At 36.7% G+C, this 24,855-nt stretch overlaps 1 protein-coding gene across 1 annotated transcript in view; it reads right to left on the bottom strand.

Moving 5' to 3' along the window:
• Window positions 1-24,855, bottom strand: part of LOC124614059 (laminin subunit alpha) — a 402,758-nt gene that overhangs the window by 138,898 nt on the left and 239,005 nt on the right. Inside the window, exons 28-35 of the mRNA XM_047142894.1 lie at window positions 21,403-21,631; window positions 20,033-20,160; window positions 13,996-14,120; window positions 13,720-13,893; window positions 10,344-10,474; window positions 6,769-6,919; window positions 5,006-5,232; window positions 3,518-3,685 (exon numbers count right to left, since the gene is read on the bottom strand). Of these exons, the coding sequence (XP_046998850.1) occupies window positions 3,518-3,685; window positions 5,006-5,232; window positions 6,769-6,919; window positions 10,344-10,474; window positions 13,720-13,893; window positions 13,996-14,120; window positions 20,033-20,160; window positions 21,403-21,631 (1,333 nt within the window). The remainder of the gene's footprint in view (window positions 1-3,517; window positions 3,686-5,005; window positions 5,233-6,768; window positions 6,920-10,343; window positions 10,475-13,719; window positions 13,894-13,995; window positions 14,121-20,032; window positions 20,161-21,402; window positions 21,632-24,855) is intronic.

Below are 24,855 nucleotides of genomic sequence, written 5' to 3'. Positions count from 1 at the left end.
AACCATTCATCTCTTTGGGGTACACTACACAAATATTTTAAGATGAGAAAAACACTGACATATTTTAAGAAATGCAAAATTTGTTGAACAATGTAAGTCAGTCCTCACTGGATTAACACAGATTATGGATAGGTCTGTCAGAGCAGTTAAGATCACAGTATAACATAAAATAAGACAGTGGACAATGCTATGGAAAAAACAGTGAAACATGCAGATACACATAGAGTTTACCGAATAATATCAATATTTATTGCTAAACTGTAAGATCGGCATAAAAAGCAATGTGACCAACAGATCTTCCAGAGACAAAACTGTACTAGAACATGTAAATCAATGACTGAGTGAGAGAACAGGGACATTCCCTTCTTGTCTAAAAATTGCCAAATTAAATCCAATGTACAAAAGAATGGAAACACAAAAGACTTTGGCAATTACAAGCAAACTGCCCTGTTGCCTGTCTCAAAAATTCTAGAGAAAGTTTTTCATTAAAGCCTTACATGTTTTATGCAAAAATACCAAATTCTGTCCTGAATACAACAGAGGTTTAAAAAGAACAACTCTACCAGCACTGCTATCTATGAATTCCCGAGTAAAATTTACCACAAAGTGGAGAATAGTGAACATATTACTGGTGTAGGCCTTGACTTATTGATGTTATTCAATATCACAGATCATGAGACACAACTACAGAAATTAAATCAAATAGGCATGAGAGACACACCTGCTGACTGGGTCAGGTCATACACTGGCAGACATAAACAGTGGCAATACGAAACACTGAATGCAACAAAATTACAAACCATTACTCAGATTACCAAGTGATGAAATATTATTCCCCAAGGATCAGAACTGGAACCAGTGCTTTTCCTGCTTATATGTTTGTAAATGACCTACAAACAAACATGCATTGTAAAAATACTTATCGCTTTGCTGATGACATAAGATTTCTCATCAGTGCAAAAGCATAAAACTTACTACTAGAAAACATAACAAAGGCAATAGATAGTATAGTAGATTGGTTCACACACAATAACCTACTCATAAATGAAGGAAATACTGTGCACACAACTTAGATAGTGTCAAGGAAAAGGTTCCACAAACTATAAGCATCCAGTTGTCAAATAAAGCTGAGAATGGAGCTTGACCTTACAATGTTTTTCGGGCTCCAGATCCAGGATAATGTCAGGTGGGGAAGTAATATTGACAACCTCATCAAAAAATTGAGCACATTCTGCTATATGATAAGGATCCTTGAAAACTGCTGCAGCAAAGACTGCTTAGAAAGTGTTACTATGCAAATGTTCAGTCATGTCTGAAGAACAGTCACTTTCTGCAGAGCTTCTCCAAACAGCGTTAAGCTATTCAGAATACACAAAAGAATCATAAGGGTCATAGGAGGTACCACACCCAGAAAATTTGCAAGCCACATACCTTTTTTTTCATTTTTATAAGAAAAGTGAAAGTGAGCAAACTTTTTTCTTCAGTTACTATTCTTTCATATAAATGGACATACATATGAATATTATTCTAAGGATAAATGTAAATTTCGCCCTGTTGTCGCAAAAGTAAAGAGAAAGCAGCCAATATCATGTGTCTTAACCCAATAAGCCACCTTCCTTGATGTTGACCACCATCTAAAAGATGGCTAATTAGTACTCCATCCATATCAAATCTACCAACCATCAGCAATACCTACTCTTCAATAGCTGCCACATATTCCATATCAAGAAGTCTTTTCCATACAGCCTAGCCACCTGTGGGTCTCACATCTGTACTGATGAGCAGTTCATCTCTAAATATTGCACTGCAATGTCAAACAACTCAACAGCATGTATTGCATGTAGCTGGTAACACTGTCATTACGCACTTACATTCAGCATGAAACAATGTTTTGTTAAGAAGAATATTTATTTTGTGGCATACAAGCAGTCACTGAAGTATTTTTAATAAAATGTTTAGTTCAACAAAGGTATCCCATATGATACAGTGTTCTCCCTGAGGCCTTCACAGATCGAAATTACTGTCGCAATCTTGTACAGAAACAGATCTCCCATTCCCTGTCTCTCCAGTCACCTACCACCTGCAACAAACCCACTGTCTGGTCACAAAGGACCACTCCCCTTGTTACTTAGTACCAGCCATGACTGGAGCAACTAATCCCATTCTCTGCTGGGGTTTCGACTACTTCTCATCATGCCCTGCAATGAGGAATCCCACCCAGTATCCTTCCTACTCCTACCACAGTGGTATTCTGCCACCCATCGAACCTACACAATATCCTTGTCCAACCCTACTCTACTCATGCTTCCAGTCCCTTGCCTCATAGCTCATATCCCTGCAACAGACCTAGACGTAAGACATGTCCCCTGTTCCATACATCCACCCACGACCACCTACTCCAGTTCGACCACAGGTATCAACTATCCCATCAATAGCAGGGCTATCTGCGTGCATGACAACTGACAAGCTGTCTACCTGCATGAATGGTCACTTACAAACTGTGGTCAAGAGATAGTTGGATCACAGAGTTGCTGAACATGCTGCCCAACAAACAAGTTACACTTCAATGACTGCTCCACAGCCTGTACCATCTGGATCCTTCCTACCAACACCATCTTTTCTGAATTGTGGGGGTAGGAATTCTCCCTGTAATATATCCTGTTTCCTTCCCTGCTCCCACTCCAGCACTATACAGCCTTCTATTCCACCAGCGCACCCACTAGTCCTCTACTTCTATGTTCCCCACACCCCACAAATCATCTGACTGCAAGCTAGCAGCCTTACCTTTTTCCCACCACATCCTCCCACAAGCAGCACTACACCCTACCCCAACCCTACCCTGTTATTCCTCCCCCTCCTCCTTACCCTCACGAGACACAGATTGCTTTTCCCATCAGGCAAAACTGCTTGCAGTCCTGCCTCTTTGGGCAAAGACAGTGATAATGTGTATGTGAATGCTCAAACACATTACAGTCTTTTTGTTGTGTTTGTCTGCAACTTAATATCTCTATATAGCTGAGTCATTATCCATTCTTTTCATAATATTGTCAAGTTACAGAAATTGAAGCTTACAAAAGTTCCATTCCTGTAATGGATAAGATAATGTTAAAAGAAGATATTGAGAACAGTAATAGTATGGAAGATAGTAGTAGAGCTTATTGGGAACAAGAATGATATTAACAAGAATTGGGAACACAAATAATTGTACTTTTTGTCCTGATGCCCATACTAATATCTGTAAATCCTTTCCTCACAAAATATTATGATATTTCTCCCAGAAAAATCTACAGTTGACAGTTGCCTACAGTGTGACAGATAAAATTGCTCCTCATGACCAATCTTACATTTGTGTTCTTGGGTGTCATTGTCATACAACTTTTTGATTAATAGTAAAATTAAATATAATGTTACTTAAATTCTTGAAATACTTTCATGGGTACATGTAGAATAGACTGTAAGCCAATACTATAAATATAAACAACAAGACTCCTGTACATTGTAAAAATAAGTTACTTACTCTTCTGTTAAGATTTCTTACATCCTGCTCCAAACTCTCAACCTCATGAGTGTGTGGTGTAAGATCAACTTGACCAGGATCAAGCAGACTGACATTAGGTGCAAGTTGGCTAGCAGTACTGTTAATATAAACAAGTCTCTGTGTTGTGAAGAAACTTGCTGCAGCTGACTGTAACATACAAATTAAAATAATATTTCAATGTTCTTTCATTCACATATAGCATCTTCTATTAATCATACAAATGGCAGATACAAGACATTAAAGTTTAATTTTTTCACGTTTTGCTATGAAAATTATTTTGACACATCGTATTACAACATAATGAGTTTAAATAGTAACATTTTTCCCAAGATAGTATTTTACTGCACACCACACAAACACAATCACACATGAAAACTTTTTAGCCTGCAATAAGTTCCACTTTACACCCTCTTTAGGTAATGTTAATGGAAGCAGGTCCAAAACTCTCTCACAGTAGATCACAACTTTACATTGATTTATATATCATAGGTGCATGGCAAAGAGACATGGGACCTCATCTTGTTAATGTTTCCTGAAGATACTGTAATGAGAAACTGATCAGTCAAAAAAGTTAATGCAACTATGACCATCAAGTGTGCAGTTTGAATGTACATATTTTCCACAATAACAATATATTCAACACATCGTATAAATGAAGTACAGTATCAGTAAGATGTTAGTGTACAGAATCTGTAAACTGTCATAAAGCAAGAAGACACATGCTGACAGTGTAAGATGAATTGTCAGGTATATATTAATTACAGAGGATATATGGGTGAAGTTTTGAAGATGAATACAAAGAGACAGACAAACTGCAGATTGCTAGCAAATTTTATCACTGAAGGTAGGAATGTAGCAAACTATGATTCAAATTGTGATTACATATGAGGCATCAATGACTATAGCAAAAATATACAATTATTATGAATCAGGTGCACCTAATAATCAAATTCATATAGGAAATATAGAGCAGACACAAAGGAAATATTAATGGACCATGGTGGACAAAGCATACATCTCAAGAATGGCTAAGCCTCAATTGCAGATGAGATAAAATTTTATTATAAGTAACTAAAAATCAATGCAGATGTGACATCCAGAAAAGATAGAAAAATTTGAAGTGGTAGAATGCAAATGAAACAAGGAATTTCCTCTTAAAACTCAAACTATAGAGTCTGAACCAGAACAATGACAAAGAAAGTCTAACGCTAATATTAACAACACTTTGTACGGTGAAAAAGCTTTTCAGTGATGCAAAATCATATTCTGACTAATCTCTCAAGATCAAATGATTCTTTCTTAAAAGTGAAAGCTTATAAAAAATACATTAGTTGGAAAAGGCATCGATGAACACACATTATAACTGAACATCACTCACAGTTTAAGATTTGTGATGATATATTGTGAACCTCTAGAATTTTACATACTCTTCTTATTAACAATTTGTGTAACTTTTGTAAGACTAACCTCAAATTCAATAACATATGGCTCTATAACTTCAGTCAGGTGGTCTGTTACATCTAGTAGATTATGGATGCAGCTGTCACACTCAAAGCACCCTTGATTTTCAATAAGGACCCAGCGATATCGGCACTGGTCACACTTTTCTCCTATTACACCAGGTAAACACTGGCACTGTCCTGTCAGTGGATCACATCCAAAACCAACAGAATATTCAGTGTTGCATCCACATGCTGCAAAGTAAGGCATCTGATATTAGCATTTCCAAAACCACATATTTTCAATCTAAATTAGTTAAAATGTGGAAACAGCTTGTACTGTGACATAAAAATGAAGGCAAAATACCAAAATTTTGAAGACTTCATTTATCAGGAAAGATACAGAGCAAGAAAAAAGGTGGAAACAGTGAAAAAGTTAAAGTTAGAAAAACTGAAAAACTGAAGGTTATAGAACCCACAGTTAAGGAAAATGTATCAGCCAAACAAGAAGGCTGCAGAGACTTTCCTACTCAGAATACCTCTGTTTAATGTTTAGTCTGAATGACTTTTCTATTAGAACTTCCACATTTTTCTTTTTTCCTTTTTTCATCCTTCTGTATCCCCTAAACATAATAAACTCAGAAACTTGAATTACTGTTATTATATTTTTCTGTAGTTTCTCCATTTACCCCTTCCTTCATCACTCCAATCTGTTTTCTTATTGGTTATACACAGCCTAAAATGACTTCCTAGACCTGTGTCATCCTCTTCATCTCAGACTAGCAATTAAACCCACTTCCTCAATCAATTTCCAGAGAGACTTAGTGAACAGAGTTCTCACCTTAAAATGGTGGTCCACTGATATATAGTGTCAAGACAACTATTTTAAATGACTGAAGATCCAATAAGAATATAATAAAGATGTATTATCAGTGAGAAGTGTTAACTTGAATAGGTATATCACACTTCTGTATGAATAGTAAGTAGTCAAAAACCAAAGGTTGATCACCAATTGGTTTTTTGTGAAATGCAAAAGCAGGAGGGACACCCTCACATCCAGTAGTTTGTTTTCATCCATTTTGCAGGAATATCAGGGCCTTTGTGTAAACACTTTTGGCCCAGAAATGTATTGCTGCAAACATTGCCACACAACAGTGTCCAGCAATGTTGCTGATCATGTGATTGCAATTCATGACACCAGCAACACTGCTAGGCAATACTGTTGCCAATATGTAATTTCTACAGGCTCTCAAGTTGTTCACCATTCTACTTGCCCTTATTGGTTTCACCAAAGATGTATTTTACCCAAAAAGAATACAAGTGATGTTTCCAATAAAAAGTGCCTAAACAGTAGGTCTGAAACATCTTGTACATAAACATGCCTCTGTCAAGTTAAGTAATTGTCTTTTCCCCACTAAGTGCTGAAATATGACCTCAGAATAATATAACACACAGACAAATTGATTACACATCTAAGCTTATGAAATTAAAACTCCATTCCTGGAGTATGGGAAATATGACTAACAAAATAAATAGCAATGTACCCTTAATCAATTATTTTACTATTTTTAAAACTGCATTCCAAAACTGTAAGTGTTTATTTTATTGCTACAAAGTGAATACTGGATGATGAGTAGATAAGAAATTATATAAATCTGTACACAGTCTATGGATAAATAAATGCTACTGACCAATAAACAGCAGGTTTATAAACAGTCTTTAAAGTTTTTTTCTGGATCATTTTAGTTTTACATTTTGATATGACTGAAATAAAGGTAACATTCAGCTTACAAATGCATCCAGATGCTGAATAGTTCCAGAAACCAGGGGTGCAGCGGTCACATGTTCTTCCACTGACTCCGGGACTGCAACGGCAGGCACCAGATACATCATCACACTGAGTACTCTCTGATGCTTCTTGACAGTCACATGCTCTGCAACCCTTGAACAGACAAATTTAAAATTAATGATGGGCTCTTAAAATAGCATGGTAAAAACTAAACCTAAAGGAGACTATGCAATATTTCACTTTTCAACAAAATGTCAGAGTTGGCAAAAAATCAAAAAAAGAAATAAAGCATCTCTGAATTCCACAATATACTTCTACAGTACAATCCATTTTATTGGAAAATAGTAGGGCCAAGATTTGTAATAGAAAATGCTAACCTCCTTTTTCATTGTCCTGAGGTCAGCATCGCCACCATAATGGAGGCATGTTGGCTCAGACAAATGAGAATGGCCAATGAATGTAGTGAGAGGCAAAGTCATCATAATGCTCCTCATGTTAGCCAAAAGAATGTGTGTGTAGAGTGTGCAATGAGTGCACCATGTGCAGTGACTTGCAATGAAATGCGAATAAATAGTGGAAGAATAGTTTTGGAATTAAATGACCTCTAAGTAATTATATGGCTGGATATTTGTTAACTTTTATTTATGTTTTATTGTTGTATTATGCTGATATGTCTAATATAACTTTAAAATTCAGTAGACAAATAAATAGCTAAATGACTGGCAGTATTATGACAAGCAACAGGATAACAAAATGGCACCAAATAAGGAGAACACCACACCAAATACTGGATCAGAAAACACACAGTATGCAGGAAAAGATTAGGCATTTATAATGAATTTATAGTCTACATCCAAGTGTGGAGACATTATGACTGCGATGTATATTTTACAATTAATCTTGCTTCTGACAGCTGAGTAATTTTTTCGCTTGTATCATTACAAACACTTATTGTTACAAGATACAGTACTTTTATAAGGGTTTTTGTGATGTTTGTTGTGAATGAAGTTTACACAGAAGAAGCACTACAGATTACAAGTTATTTCTGCAAAACAGAGCACACTGAACTTCTACAAATACTTCTTCCACTCACCTTCCCTATGATGCATACAATTTACAAACTTATTAAATTACACAACTGTGAGATCAAGTCCAGTGATCACACAATGCAGCTTCATTCTCTTCTTAAAGTGCTGCTAGATGGCAGTGCTCAAGAAGCAGTTGATGAGTACACTATACTGCTGGCCATTAGTACTGAAGATCAAATACAGATCTTTCATGTGACAGCTTAGCAACTGATTGCTCAGTTGTAGAGACACACTATATAATCTGCAAGCTATCCATATTTCAGGAATCCTTGTCACATAGCTCTCTGTTTCTGATTGCCATATTACCACCAGAAGAGTTGCCAAATTTCTGCATGTACTGATTGTTTATTCTGATTGCTCACAAAAAATTTCTTTCTCATTTTATCTACTTTGATTTCATATAACACATATCCCATAGCAGACAAATGAATTGTAAATTTTCTTTGCCATCATGCACTTTACAACATGGTTAAAGGATTCCAGCAACTATTAAAACAATTATCTTTATCTTCCACTCAAATGCCCAAAAAATGCCCTTACCTGATGAAAGAATTTCATTTCCAGTTCAAAGATAAACCAGCAAGACAGTCTGCAAGACACCTATAATTATAACTCTTCTTTACTGTTGCATCTCCCCCCCCCCCCCCCCCCCCCTCAAAATTCATCAGACTGGTGTTTATATTATTTCAGTTCCTGTATGACTAGATCTATCTCCATTACTTAACAAAATCAACAGTCAATCAGTATCAAATTCTCTATCATTCTTTATCCAAACAAATTGTACTTCATGAAGATGATTTCAGCAATGATCACTCCAAGGAGACATTGAAACATTTTTTTTTAAAAAATTGCTTTTATGTTGATAGGTTTTACACACTAAACTATGTTTCCTCATAGATCTGTCTTCAATAATCATCCATCTGTGCCTAAATTAATTGCACCTGCATTTTTTCTGTGACTTCCTCAGTTTGTTTATCAAAAAACTATAATCCTGCCTCGATTGCGAAAAAAGCACCTAGTGTTAAGTGTTAGCCCAGGTTTCGGCATAGATAACTACACCTTCTTCAGAACAACAATAAAACCCACAAGTGCCTAAGAAGACCGTTGTCAGTGATTAAAAGAACACCATAGCTATACATTTATAAACGAAAAAGAAAAGGAAAACACAAACAGTACCTATGTACAAAGTCAAAACCACTACTTAACTTAATGGTGTACGCTCCACCTCACACTGGCCTATGTTCGATGGGCCATGACCCGCCATAAACTGCAGCTACAAACGGTCACTCACTTACAAGCCTGACCCGCTATGTATGCACATGTGCAAGACAAGGGAAGTTACTTGAATGCGCATGTGCATATGAATACGAGAAAGTTTATCCATTGGTCGGGGCTAAATAGCCCATATATTCCCAACTGTGGATCAATGTACATCAAAAAATGAAATGGATAGAACAAGAGACGAGCTAAATAGTCAAACCACTACTTAACTTAATGGTGTACACTCCGCCTCACACTGCCATGACCCCCCCACCCCCCAGGCTAACTACTGGCTTTAGGTATAGTTTTTAAGCGTTCCTCCTGTTGTCATAGGTAGCTTCATATATAAGTTTCTTTACTAGCAAAAGCAACCGCGTGCTGTTATTTTTAGGTTTCATCTCCTATTTAGCTCGTCTCTTGTTCTATCCATTTCATTTTTTGATATACATTGATCCACAGTTGGGAATATATGGGCTATTTAGCCCCGACCAATGGATAAACTTTCTCGTATTCACATGCACATGCGCATTCAAGTAACTTCCCTTGTCTTGCACATGTGCATACATAGCGGGTCAGGCTTGTAAGTGAGTGACCGTTTGTAGCTGCAGTTTATGGCGGGTCATGGCCCATCGAACATAGGCCAGTGTGAGGTGGAGCGTACACCATTAAGTTAAGTAGTGGTTTTGACTTTGTACATAGGTACTGTTTGTGTTTTCCTTTTCTTTTTCGTTTATAAATGTATTGCTATGGTGTTCTTTTAATCATTGACAAAGGTCTTCTTAGGCACTTGTGGGTTTTATTGTTGTTCTGAAGAAGGTGTAGTTATCTACGCTGAAACCTGGGTTAACACTTAACACTAGGTGCTTTTTTTGCAATCGAGGCAGGTTTTTAGTTTTTTAACATATTAACCAATGATTGCTGACAAGCTGCGATGTTGAAGATTCTTCCTCGGTTTGCCTAAATTCACCATATCCATTATTGGGTTTCTGCATCCTGTCATATAACTTTCTCAGTTGCTATCAAAAAAGAAAAACAATTTAACTAGAATTTTCCTGTGCAATGCATGAGTCTGCCCCTACAATGGTGCACTTCTCACACATATTTGCTGTTAACAACATGTGCTGCACAATTTCATGGGGTGAACTTCAATTAAGTAACAAAAGATAATTTGTAACTAAACATTATTCTGCGTATCCACAGTAAATAAAACAGACAACAACATAGCATACCTCACAAGTTGAAAAACCAAAATGATCAGCAGCACAACTCTCACACTTTTCTCCTATTACATTTTCATGGCATACACATTTCCCAGTAAAACTGTCACACTCCTTTGTTCCACATTTATCACAGTCACAACCTGTGGAAAAAATATCCAATCTTTAAAGGCTTTATAAATTGTCATTCATATGACACACACGAATACTTCAACATCTACAGCAGACTTCATCTAGTGATAAAGATATCTCCATTGCAGCATTGTGAATGACATTTTTTAAGAATTTGTTGCTGAAGATAATGTAAACTGTTCTAAAAATCTGAAAATATTAGCATAACCTGTAACTTATTTTATTAGACGACATTTTCACCATCTTTCATTATTTCTTTTGCTCTTTTGCAGAAGTGCATCTAAATGCTGTGATTACTCATATGCAATATTACTAATATCTTACATGTTTTTATCATACACATTTTTATAAAATGTACATTCTAGGAGGACAACAATAAACAGAAATGTGCAGTGAAGCAATTTTATAGCTGAAGCTGATTGACATATGGCACACAGAAACATTATTTTGTGCCATTATCAGCTTCCACTTCCCACACATCAATCAGCTACAAGGGAGTGGCTGCTTTTCCATACAAATAATCTGTTTATTTCTGTGACTCTGGCATTTCCTTCTCAAGTGGTTGCAGTAATTTTCATCATTTAAGTTGCGCCGTCTAGAATTTACAGATAAGTATATTTCAGCCATTCTGCCCTAAAATGATTGTTCTGAACTTCTCTCAGTCTGAATTAACAAGAACATTTGCCTCCACTTCACATTTTCCTCATATATTTCTCTTGTATTTACATTTCAGTTATTTTATTCGTACCCATCTTGCTAATATTCCTTTCCTTTTTGTCAGTCTCTTTTACCAGTCCCTGAAATTTTTTTTGCCTTCTTTTTTACTGCCTTTCAGACCTTCCAATTTCTTGCACATAACTGTTAGTTTTACTGTTCTAGTTTGCCTTTGTGGTAACTGTTTTCTCGTATTTCACTGAAATAAGTCTTGAAGTTATAGTTGCACTACTCTATATCACTAGCAATAGGGTAAAAATTTTCTATCATATATTTTAACGTAAAAACTGAGAGGGTGTTGAGAGTAAGGGTATTTCTTCTCCAACACATATAACTGCTTGCTCATACGGTAGTTTCAACAGGCAGGATATAATAGGAAAACATTAGGTCAGAACCTCAGTAATAAACTTTTGTGTACAAAGATGTGTGTGGTGCTGAGGAAGAAAGAATGTATGTCAGTAGAGAACTTTATCATATTTTACAAATGGAGAATAAAATAAATAAAAATGACAAGACAGTTCGAATGGGTGTAAAGCAAAGAATTCTCCTCCATCATCAAACATAGAATAATTCATATGTTGCTTGTTGGGGATAACTAATAAATAACAGTGTGTGTGTTTTCTAATTTAGAAGAAGCCATTTTGTTGTGCTAGCTTGAGTATCTTGATCTGTAGCTGATCATGTACAATGGCTAATAAAAAATAATTCTGCTAATAAAAGGTACTTTTGTTTTGAAAGAAAGTTATACATGACCAGATGGTTATCTGATGAGGTCAGGGATATGATTACTGATTCACAAGTAGAAAGCAGGAGTTAATTGGAAAGCAAGAAAATATATAATCAATCAACAATTTGTAAATGTTACAGGAGAGCAACATTTATTACACCAACAAAGTGAAGATACTGCATCAGGAACAAATAACAGTGGATACATAATTAGCTTCAGAATAAGAAAGTTTAGGAATATGGAATAAGAACAAAGCTTCATCACTAACATAACAAATTTGTTTCATTACTTCAACTTGTGAGGGTCTCAGCTGTTGTGCTGGATGGTGTTGCTGTAACTGCACAATACTTCGATTAGGCTGCTTGTAATCTTCAGGTGCAACTGTGGGGATCTGTAGCACCTCACCAGATTATGCACTCATTTGATAGAAAATTGCAGGCATCAGGAGGGTGGTGCTATAACATCATTGCAACGGTACACTGACATCCAGTCCCCTGCCAGAAAAATGAGCCACAGATAACATGTGTACAGGTGGGAATGGCTATCCACAATCTACAAAACCCAGAAAATGCATATGGGAAAGCTATTGGTACCCGAACTAGCTGCCGTGGCTTTGAACTTCCATCATTTTGATCTTGTTGAATTTGTTTCCGTCTATGGCCAATAATGCCTTAGTGCTGCCAAAACTGGTTCCCACACATTGCTAAGCTCAAATTTTATGCATGTCCTGAGTGGGCCATTTGATACACACATTTCAACTCCTTCTTTATTGATGGATTGCATCAGGTAAAGGCAGACTAGAAGATCTTTGTCTCTTTGAAGCTCTTGCCTTGTCCCATATCTATACAGCAATCAGCAACAGCAGATTTTTTGGTCTCAACTAGTCTGGTATGACATCTTGTGTTCATCAGATCTGTCTTTAAGTGTGCAACATGTCTCATTAATGTACGATTTTTCACAACAGCACAGAATCTTGTGTATTTCTGGTGTTCTTAGACTGAAGTTGTCTTTTGTAGACACTAACATCATTTGCACTCATGCCTTCTTCTGTTCCACAGTTCCTGAAGAGCCGCTACAGATGACTGCATTTTGTGATGTCCATGTAAAATGCACATCCTTCATCATCTTCATAGTGAAAAACTGTGTTACAATCACGTATTAGTGGGAACACATTTAAGTGAAGAAAGATATACCTTACTTAAGTGTGTTGTCTCTCAATTCTCCTCCAGTTTTTCTTGTTTTTCTGTTGGGGCAGCTGGTAAGTAGACAGTACTGCTGTAGCCATATATTATCTATTTAGTAGTAAGATAAAATTCTAAGTAACTGTTATTCTGGTCACCATTAGTAAATTACAGAATGATTTTATTTCTGAATTTAGAGATAGGAGGGTAATATATTCCTGATCATCATTCACCCCCTAAATCATTTTATGTAGATTGGTAGTCTCTTAGTCCTTTATTGAGAGAGTAAGGGTATATAACATCAGTTCTCAGTCTTGTCCTCAATGCAACAATATTAACACTGAACAGTAATTAATATGTAATCAACATCTCAACATCAATTTTCTCAGATACACCACACTTGAGGTAATGGTATTAAGCTAGGAAAGAACAGTATAATTAAATGCAGCCTATAACATTTGAAATAAAATCACAAATTTTGCAATACTTATGCCATAGCTGACAATGGGTAAATAAAATCGAAACCACTTGTTAATTAAAAGTCCTGAATGTATAATTCTAGTGGATACTGAATTTCATCTACATTCCGGATCAAAATGTAGAAATGCCATATCCAGCCAAATAAAACACTCACTTCGACAGTCTTTTAGATCTACTGCATCCCCAAAGAATCCTGGTGCACACAAGTTACAAGCTTCTCCATAAGTATTATTGAGGCAACGAAGACATTTCCCTGTAATAGAATCACATGCACCAGGGTCATCTGGGTTGATGTTACCACTGCATGAACAAGGCTGGCAGGTTTCACCTACAGGAAGTAAGAAAAAGAATTGTGATACATTGTTCATTGGAGTAAACAGTAGCAAAGACAATTCCGTGTTATAAAATTTTAAATAAAAGTTCCACTTGCCCCTTTCTTGTGGTCTTCCAAAATAACCTGCAGCACAGTATTCACATCTGGCTCCATAATAACCAGGAATGCAGTCACAACTAATTTCTTCACCATCAGCACTTACTTCACATCCTGTTGCAAAGCTGCAACAAAGAAAGAAGTAGAACATATTACCCTGATATATGATACAATACTTCAAATTTGTGCAATGGTGAAGTAATTTAGTACACAAACCCTATTTCAGAATTAGTCAAACCACTTTTGTCATAACGGCCAATCAAAACAATCAGAGTGACACCCTTACCTTGCAGGACTAGCTGGGTTTCTGAATACTACACACCACTCTTGTGCCCATACGAGATACAAAAGAGAGGGTGTTCAAAGAGTTATGGATTTCACACAGTTTTGTTTAGCCAGCAGGAGAGTGTCATTGAGATACTCAGTTAATTCACATAGCAAGCCCTATGAGACAGATGTTGTAGATCATAGAGGCGCTTACTCTTAAAACTGAGTCCACATATTCTATGAAGGGTCAACTTAATTACTACTTCCTCCCAAAAATATATCATGAAGTGATCATTAAGGTAAGATAAGAAAAAATGGAGCTTTAAATGTAGAGGTAGGTGAAAAAACATTTTTAATTTGCACCTGCTCATTATCATACATGTGATTTTCTGTAATGTGATCATTCTACGTGAAATATTGTTAATGCTCATTAATTATGAGTTTAATATTATATATCATAAAATTAACTGCTAGCTGCAAGTCTGATAAATTATTGAGATGTTATCTGTCAAAGACACCACACACACACATTTTAAATCACTGCAGACCCTTCAATTTTTCCATGGCTTCTTTTTACTGGATAGTTGAGCTGCTTAACCACTCAGGATATGAAGGCTGTACTGATTGGTCATCTTGCACAAATTTGTTACTCTAAATTTGTAGGCATGATCAAACCAGATGTTGTTTGACATATTTATGTCTGAAGAAAATATAACAAGGACACTTCAAAAGGAAATACTTTATTATTTAACTGAAGATACCACACTTAATATCACTGTTTCTTTTGTTCACATTGGAGACTTTTGCTTCAGATTAAAAGGTATGGCCATCACTTGTTCAATTGACAACCTGTAGTTCGAATCTGCAATCTTCAGAATCAGATGCCACTTAAGATAATATCACTTCTTATTACAACATTAAAAATTATCACTTTCCTTGCTAACCATCAGTTGGACATGCAAATTTATATGTCAGTGCATCACACACAGTGGGATACACCACCAGCTACAAGCAAAAGGTAAAAGGCCAACAGAGAAGCTAATATATTTGAAGTGAACTGTGTATATCATTTACAAGAGCAAAATGAGGAAACCCACTAATTCACTTGTAGATGATTGCTGAGTCATGCATAGACACAAGTGACGCATCAGAAAAATCACACTGGCTTCTGAAGTTACTTTCTATCTCTCTCTCTCTCTCTCTCTCTCTCTCTCTCTCTCTCTCTCTCTCACTCACAAACACACACACACACACACACACACACACACACACACACACACACACACAAAACACAAGTTTATTGACGAAACGAATATACTAATAAGGAGTCCAAACCCATCCATACCCAACACCGAATAGGCTTACAACTGGTTCACAGTAATCAGCTTAACCATGATCTTACAAAAACTTATATTGTGCAATTTTCAACAAACAAGAATGACTTATATGTACCAGAAGTAAAGATCAATGGCATATACTGTGTGAGGCACCAGGTGTGAAGTATATAAACATCCAGATGGATAACAAACAACGATGGCACCAGCATACAATTAAATTAAAAAAAAAATTATTCTGCAAATTTTGCACTTCAATTAATCTCTGATTATGTTGACCTATAGATAGGATTGCTTGGACTGAATGGCTAATCTAATGAGACAATTCAGCTACAGTCAAAAATTTATTTAGTCTAGAAAAATGTGAAATGAGAGTAAGATGTAAAGTTAAGAAATAAACATTTTGCAGAAGAAACTTCACAGGCTTTAGAATCCCTAAATTCATAAGTCAATACTTTCTTCCCTCACTGCATTATGGAGTATTATTATATATTAAGGACAAACTGTGAAATTCACAACCATAACAGCGGAATTGAAGATAATTTGGATGTAAGTATGCATCACCATGTAGTTTTCAGAATGATGTTTTATATTCCATCATAAAAGTCTTTAAGAGGTTGCGAACATATTGTCACACAGAACAACTTAATAACCCACAAACACTGACAAATCGAAACATTATGACCATTTGGCACCATGAGATTTAATTAAGCCTGGTGGCATTGTGGGCACACAACAAAGTAAGGAAAGTATACAAGCAGAGCTAAGTCAAATGAGGAATCATTCTAGTGGTCTTGGTCACAAATTGTGAAATCCAGTGACATGTGCGACCTTGACAAAGAGCAGGATATCATGGACCCCTACCTGGTAAAGGGAATCTAAGAAACGGTGAAACTAGTTGGCTATTCATGTGCTACTGTTGTGAGAGTCTATGGAAAGACACTGAAGGGCAGTTACAACCTGACTAGGCAACAAGGCATTGGATGTCCAAGCTCCATCACAGAACATGGAGATTTGCTGCTCTGTAAAGCAGTAAAAGTGCTACTGATGCAGTCTGGTGAGGGCAATGTCATGCAAGGAGGGAACATTCATGGCAGCTGTGGACTACATTAGCGTCATTGTCGACCACTTGAACCCTTTCATGCCTGATGTTTTCCTCAACAGGATAATTTTCCATCACATGAGGCCATAATTGAAGAGCATGATAGTGAATTCACATTGATGTCCTAACCACCACATTCACATGATCTGAACCAGATGGAATACATATGGGATGATTTTGGGTGCCAGCTCCACACCCAACAACCATTGGCCCATAATTGACATGCACTGCATGAGCTGTCCATGGACATATAATGTAACATTTCTGCAAACCTACCAAAGACTTGTCAAATACATGTCATACGAAATTGTGTTCTAAAGCTGTGTTCCAAAGGATGTTATTAAGTATGCAGTCAGAATTTTTTGGCTCATCAATGTACACACAGAACTAGAGTACAAGAATGACTGATTAACAACTTCTATGATTTATCGACATTTTTGACACAGGAATGTAAATTACAGTATATTCTGTTGTTCTCTAAAACTAGTTTCAACTTTACCACTATATAAGGTGTCCCAGAAGGAATGGTCAATATTCAGGGATATGACAGAAACACTAATTTAAAGCAAAAAACTTCATGTTGACTATGTTCTATTCTGAGTGGTTTCACATTTAATTACATTGTTATTATTTTCTGTATTATTCAATATAATGTCAAAATAAGAAAAGATAGTTGCTACTCACCATATAGCAGAGATGCTGACTCACAGACAGGCACAACAAAAAGACTGTCAGAGAGTGATCTTTCTGCCAACAAGGCCTTTGTCGGAAATAGACAACACAACACAACACACACACACACACACACACACACACACACACACACACAGGCAAACTCAACTCACACACACATGACCACAGTCTCCAGCTGCTGAGGCCAAACTGTGAGCAGCAGTGCATGGTGGGAAAAGCAACTGTGTGGTGGAGGTAAGGAGGAGGCTGGGAGAGGGGGGGGGGGGGGGGGGGGGGAATAGCAGGGTAGAGGGTGGAGGACAGTAAAGTGCTGCTTATGGGAGCATTTAAGGACAAGGTGGAGAGAGGGTAGCACAGTAAGCACATTCGGGAGATTAGGCAGAAGGCAGGGGGGGGGGAGGTAACAGAAAATGAGAGAAGTGAAAAGGCTGTGGTTTATTCATGGAATAGAGGACTATGTAGTGCTGGAATGGGAACAGGGAAGGGGCTAGATGGGTAGTACAATGACTAACAAAGGCTGAGGCTATGAGGAAAATTCAGGGTGTATACGTGAACAAGGAAAAAAAATTCCCGAATTTCCCGTTTAAAAATACACTTCTTCCATGGCGAAAATACACTTTCTCCATAATAAGTGACAGTATACTTTCCCTCGAGACAGTAAAACTTATCAACCCTATGAATGGTTAAAGTTTTATACACCAGAATAAAGCATTCCAGCACTTTAGAAAACATAACACAGAAAAAAAAGTATAAATTTGAATTCCACTGAACAAAGCACATTAGTTTCCGAAGCATTGAAATCGAGATTGTGATATGTCATTGTACACCAATCATAGCTCATATCACGTGATCTCACCAGCAGATGAAAGCAGATATTCAGAGCTTAGGGTACGTGGTGTAGTCAGTCAATAGTAACATCACTGTTACATATTGCGAACACACAAGTAGGAAAAGTTAATGGTTTGAAATAATATACATACTGTACATAAAGGATACATATAACATTGGTCAGTTTTAGCGTTTGTTACACTTTAAGATACATCACACAAATGTGCCAGTAAAATTTTAAATCATGAATAAATGACTGGTCTTTTGGGCTTGAAATTCTTCTAAGCAGCTGGTCCTAAAAGTGTTAAGTTTTAAATGAGAGTCAAACAATCTGTAATTCAAGAAATTCATCCAACATTCTTGCACATAACATAATTCATCTTGTGCAAAAGGAAATTTACTTTGAAACTAATGCTTCTCAAACCACCATTTGTAATATTTTCCTGTGAGCTGTTAGAAATAGGTTCATTCCAGCAGCTGCCAGAGAGCATCAGAAAACAGCCATTACTGTGTGTGTGCAACTACAACGATGCAGGAAGCCCATTGGTCCATATGTATAAATTGACTGCTTCTGTGTTAAAGATTAATGAAAGCCAATTTTTTTTAGCAAACTGACAAAAATAATTTCATTTTTCTGCAAAGCACTTAATGCTTGACAGCAAAAAACTGGAAATAAAATCAAATCAGAAAACAAATTAATAACATAATTTAGTGTTCCATAATTATGTGCATGTATCTGAATTCACTTGATAGCTCCAGGCCACAGAAATACTTTTTGTTTTCATTTGACATGAAGAGGAAACAGAAAAATCACTACCAGCCACACTTAAATAGCCAGAAGGGGGAGAAGGTACTGCTCATACGTGACTCAACTATGCATGCGCGTGAGCCTGCTGGAAAGTGCTCAACAGAACCTAACCCAAACAATTGTGACGTCATGATCATCGGAAGCAGTTTGTTGTTATGAAGTATTGTGAAGTCCTCATCCTAAAGCCTTTGATACATTTTGCTGTTGACTATCAGTTCTTATCAGCCAAAACTACAAAATTTTAACTGAAAACTAAAACACTGATAAATTCCCAGAGTTCTAAAAAATTCCTGGCTTTTTCTCAGATGAAAAAATTCTCAGGATTTTCCCGATTGTCCCGGGGCGTATACACCCTGAAAATTACATAGCCGTATCACATTCACTTCCAAGTACTATAAAACACGCTATATTAGGGATTCAGCTGAGTCACAAAATACAACATGTGAGGTGACATGATGTGCTTGACAGACATGTACTATTATTTCAACAGCACAGACAAGCATTAACTCAAGAACAACAAAGACAAGCTCATCAGCTGGGACAAATTCCATGCCAGATTGAAGAAAACAGTTCGTGACAGCAGCAAGTCTGCTTAAGTGGAAGAGCAACTGAGGAACATAGCCCAATGTCCTTTAGGAGGAATGTCTCTTCACTGTGCGTGCTTCAAAAGTTTGTGTGTGTCACACTTGGGTTAAGAATATTACTTGTTTCTACACATTTATCACTGTCTGCATGAAAACATTTAGTTATAATTTGTTTCAGAAATTAGATTTTTTTCACCAGCAGGCACATGATATTGTTAACTGTATATTTTAGAAGTTAAACATGTAATTACTTTCAATGTAACACATGACAAGTTGACAGTCTTAGGTGCAGTTCATTGCTTTTAGGTTTTGACTGTCATCATCTCTTTCTTTTCATAAAATGTTCTGTTATGAGTGTTTTTACATTTAAATAAATACTTTATTTCACTCAAGATTGCCCTGTTTAGTAACTGTTACTTACTTGTTTGATGGTATAGGAAGAGGACAGGCACATATCATGCAGTCAACTTGTGTTCCTATGGTTGCATTGCCATAGTATCCCTCAACACAGCGTTCACAGTGGTCACCTTCAGTATTGTTCTTACAGTCCTGAAAAATGGATTTACAGTATGATGTATAAGGTTTAGTGAGGCTTATGCTAACATCAGTTCGCAAACCTGGACACTAAGGAAATTCGATGAAAAGCAATTTAGCATATTTGAAAGAAAAATCTTGAGAAAAATTTTTGGATCAGTGGTTCCTGGAGGAGGAGATATAACAGTGAATTATACAATCTGTAGAATGGTTCTGGTTGTATGTAAATACTTCAGGAGTAAAGGTGACCCCTCACAGAAAAGCAGAAGCATTGAGTCATTCACAGGTATGCAAAAAAAAAAACACCCCTTGTTCAAACAATGGAAAATCCAGGATGGAATGTAACAATATTGTGAAAAGGAAAGTTGCTACTCACCATATAACGAAGCTGAGTCACAAATAGGCACAATAAAAAGACTGTCACAAATACAGCTTTCAGCCAGAAGGCCTTCGTCAGAATTAGATGACAAACACATACATACACACTCACGGAAATGCAACTCACACACACATGACTGCAGTCTCAGGCAGCTGAGGCCACACTCAACTTGCTAGTTTTCAAAGTAATCTTTTTTCACACTGTTGAGCCTGTAGACGACAACACTTCTTCTTTTCAGTGAGTGGTCTCCTTTACTCCTTAGGAATGACAGAATCTGTATGATGAACCAGACATCATCATTTATTAAGATAAAAATGTTGAATGTGCAGGACATGTACCGAGAGCCAATGGCAGAATGATTAAGGAAATGTTCAAGGCAGTGCCTGGAGGAACCAGGAGGGTTTGAACACCAAACGTGTCAGAGGGGACATAAAAAAAAATGAAATTAGATTTGTAGGAGTTTGGCACTAAACAGAAAAAAATGAAATAATCTTGTACAGAAAACCAAAGTTCACAAAGCATTATTGAACCAATGATGATGATTATGATGATGAAGAAGTGCAGATATATAAACCTGCAACTGCAGTATTTTCTAAATATACCATCTAAGCACCCCAACATACATGATAGTACTTTCATACATAAAACAAATGGAATATTTTACTTTACCAATAATAAAATTTGCATTTTTTTTCATTTGTAACTGTAATATTGCAAATTACCTGTGCAACTGCTGCGAAATAAGCCATGTGAAACAATCATGAGTAGATAAAACAAAGTTACAGTGTCACACTCCATGACTAACACAACATCAAACTGCCTCGGATTCACTGTATATCAATATAATAATAATAAGTATAGCCTAAAAAAAAACTTACAAAACATATGCCAGTCACTGGATCACAGGTATTAGAATGTCCATGACAGTTACAAGGTACACAGAAACCACCATATGGACCAGTCTGAGCACGATAATATCCAGGAGCGCAGTCTTCACAAGAAAGACCCTGGTAGTTTGGTGGACACTGACACTGTTCCACAGCGAGAGCAATGCTGCTGTTAGGGTTATAGCCTTCAGTAGCAATATCAAGTGTCACATCAGTTAATCTGCAATCAGAATACAAATTTCATAAGTAAAATATCTACACTATAATTGAAATAATCGATTTTTGAAAATATAATACAACGGGTAAATAAAAAAAAATCTACTCACCAAGCAGTGTCAGGGAAAGTTATGGAAATCTGCAAGCTTTCCGAGCCAGTGGCTCCATCTTCTGGCAGAAGGGCTGAAGGGAAGGGAAGAAGGATGAAAAACAAGGACTGGCGAAGTTTAAGAAATGGTGTGTCTCCCCTGAAGAGAGGTTTTCCCCATTTCCTAAACCTCATCAGTCATTTTTGTTCACCCCTTTTCCTTTCCCTTCAACCTTTCTGCTAGAAGAAGGAGCCAGTGGCTCTAAACGATTGTACTTTTCCATAACTTCTATAAGTGTTTTATCCTGGCACCACTTGATAAGTTTATTTTTTTATCCATCCAGTTATATCATAAATTATAACTGAACAACAGTAAATCAGTTTTTAGTCATGTTTAGCATTGGAGGTGATAGATGGAAAATATTTTAATATGTCTCCTGGAATTCCTAATGTTGCAGCACCTTCTAATTCTATCGACCTCACCAATCCGAGTGTGAACTGTGAGCATTGACAGTGATGTAAATCTCTGGGCACTTCACTATCAGCTTAAGCCATGAAATCACGTTTAAAATCTTCCTATAGCTGTACATCTGGGTAACAACAAGACAACTCACCTGTTGCGATCGGAGCTGATCTTTCTGAAAGTCTGTGTGTAACATCAGGTTGGTAAAGCAATGTGTTACCCATTGCCTATCTCATCAACAAATAATGGTCACCACAATTGAAAGTTTTTTTTTCTTTTTTTAAATCAGTTAACTAGTTTAAAATCACAAACTGTTTGGAAGATTTTGTTACTATTTCCGTATGTCAACTGGGAGAGGTGGATTCCACGTGTCCTCAGTGTGGGAAAACAACTGCAGTTTACTGCAAATTGCTGTACCTGCTGCCTCAACATTTATTCCGTGCTGCAGCATCCTGGCTTGGAGAAGCAGGGCACGCCACCAAATAATGGGCATGCTGTGACAATGGTGCTGACATCGCAGAAAACACGTGACACTTGCTACTCAATTTGGATAAAAATGTCACTCATTCCTGTCAGACAGAATTCAAGTAATGTCATACTCAATGTACGAAGACTAATTGTACATGAGGTGTTGCCTTATATGAAGCACCTGTAACAGAAGGTGCTAATAACTGTATTCAAAAGAAGTTGTTTCTGCTATTTAGTAGGAGCTTCCAGATTCTAGCACGCAACTGCAACAACAAAGAAGTCCACATTAATCATTAATGCAAACTACAGGGTTTTAACTGAATATTTATTTAATATTCATTTCAGAATATGCAGTTCAGAATATGAGGGCAGTAAAGCTCACAATCTGAATACATAAATTTTTCAAACTACCAAGTCTCATTTCAAGATACAGACATGGTCATTGAGAATTCCAACAGATACAAATCATGTCTCATGTTGGCACAACGGACACTTTCCACTTAGGTTCTAAGGCCATCCTTCATTCCTATAGCAAATAACCTATGTTACACTTCACTGGCTGCCTGAAACTACATGTTACAAGCAGTGAAACTCTAAATTCCAATTGGAATGTATATCATAAAGATATGCTGGATGCCAGTGGTAGTGACATGTTTTTAGCCAAAGATAATATGATAATATCTGGTGAGGTCAGTACAGAATCTGAATATGAAGTAATTTGGGTGAAGACAAGGGCCAGAATATATATTTCAGTATTTTACTGTATTCTGTTCAATAAAGGATTAGCAATTTTATTACTTTAAATATATCATGAATATGCTAAATAATGCATGTGTTTGTTTCATGCACTACAAGGAGCCTTGATGACAGTGCAACGGCCTTTTGACACTGTTTTTCTGATGAGGTGGTGCCAGACCAGCTTGCAGCCAAGTGAACAGCCATGTAGGGTGGTAAGACACTTCCAACTATGCCAAGACACCATCGTATTATAATTAAAAAATGAATATGTATTATGCTGCAAAACAAATGTATAAGTTCTTCTTGAGACTTATATTACTCAAGTTCTGAATAATCCTTGCTTAGTTTCGATGTATGTTCAGTAAAGTGAAGTTTTATTATGTGGCAATTACTTGCATATTGCAATATCTAATAAATTTGATGGAAGTCCAGAAAATATAAAAGTTTGTTTGTGCAGTGCATTTTATTGATGATGTTCTCCTTGAAATTTTTGCATTATGTCTACAGGAGGATTAAATCAAAAGGCACTAACAATCCAAATTCTAATAAAAAAAGGCAAATGTGATTCACAACTTGACATTTTTTGCACTATGTCTACAGGAGGATTAAATCAAAAGGCATTAATAATCCAGAATTAGTAATGAAAAGACAAAGTATTTCATTGACCTCTGTTTTTGAAATACCATGACAAAGTGAATTTATGACAAATTACTTGATAATTTCTGAAAGGAAAGGAGTTTTAAGTTGTCTATCAGTGAAAATAGCTTTACTGTATGATTAAATGATGATGGCGTCCTCTTGGGTAAAATATTCCGGAGGTAAAATAGTCCCCCATTCGGATCTCCGGGCGGGGACTACTCAGGAGGACGTCGTTATCAGGAGAAAGAAAACTGGTGTTCTACGGATCGGAGCGTGGAATGTCCGATCCCTTAATCGGGCAGGTAGGTTAGAAAATTTAAAAAGGGAAATGGATAGGTTAAAGTTTGATATAGTGGGAATTAGTGAAGTTCGGTGGAGGAATAACAAGACTTTTGGTCAGGTGATTACAGGGTTATAAATACAAAATCAAATAGGGGTAATGCAGGAGTAGGTTTAATAATGAATAAAAAAATAGGAGTGTGGGTTAGCTACTACAAACAGCATAGTGAACGCATTATTGCGGCCAAGATAGACACAAAGCCCATGCCTACTACAGTAGTACAAGTTTATATGCCATCTAGCTCTGCAGACGATGAAGAAATAGATGAAATGTATGACGAGATAAAAGAAATTATTCAGATAGTGAAGGGAGACGAAAATTTAATAGTCATGGGTGACTGGAATTCGTCAGTAGGAAAAGGGAGAGAAGGAAACATAGTAGGTGAATATGGATTGGGGGGAAGGAATGAAAGAGGAAGCCGCCTTGTAGAATTTTGCACAGAGCATAACTTAATCATAGCTAACACTTGGTTCAAGAATCATAAAAGAAGGT

This window comes from Schistocerca americana, chromosome 4, assembly GCF_021461395.2.
Source record: "Schistocerca americana isolate TAMUIC-IGC-003095 chromosome 4, iqSchAmer2.1, whole genome shotgun sequence".
NCBI lineage: Eukaryota > Metazoa > Arthropoda > Insecta > Orthoptera > Acrididae > Schistocerca > Schistocerca americana.
This window is presented reverse-complemented; position numbering and strand designations above follow the sequence as displayed.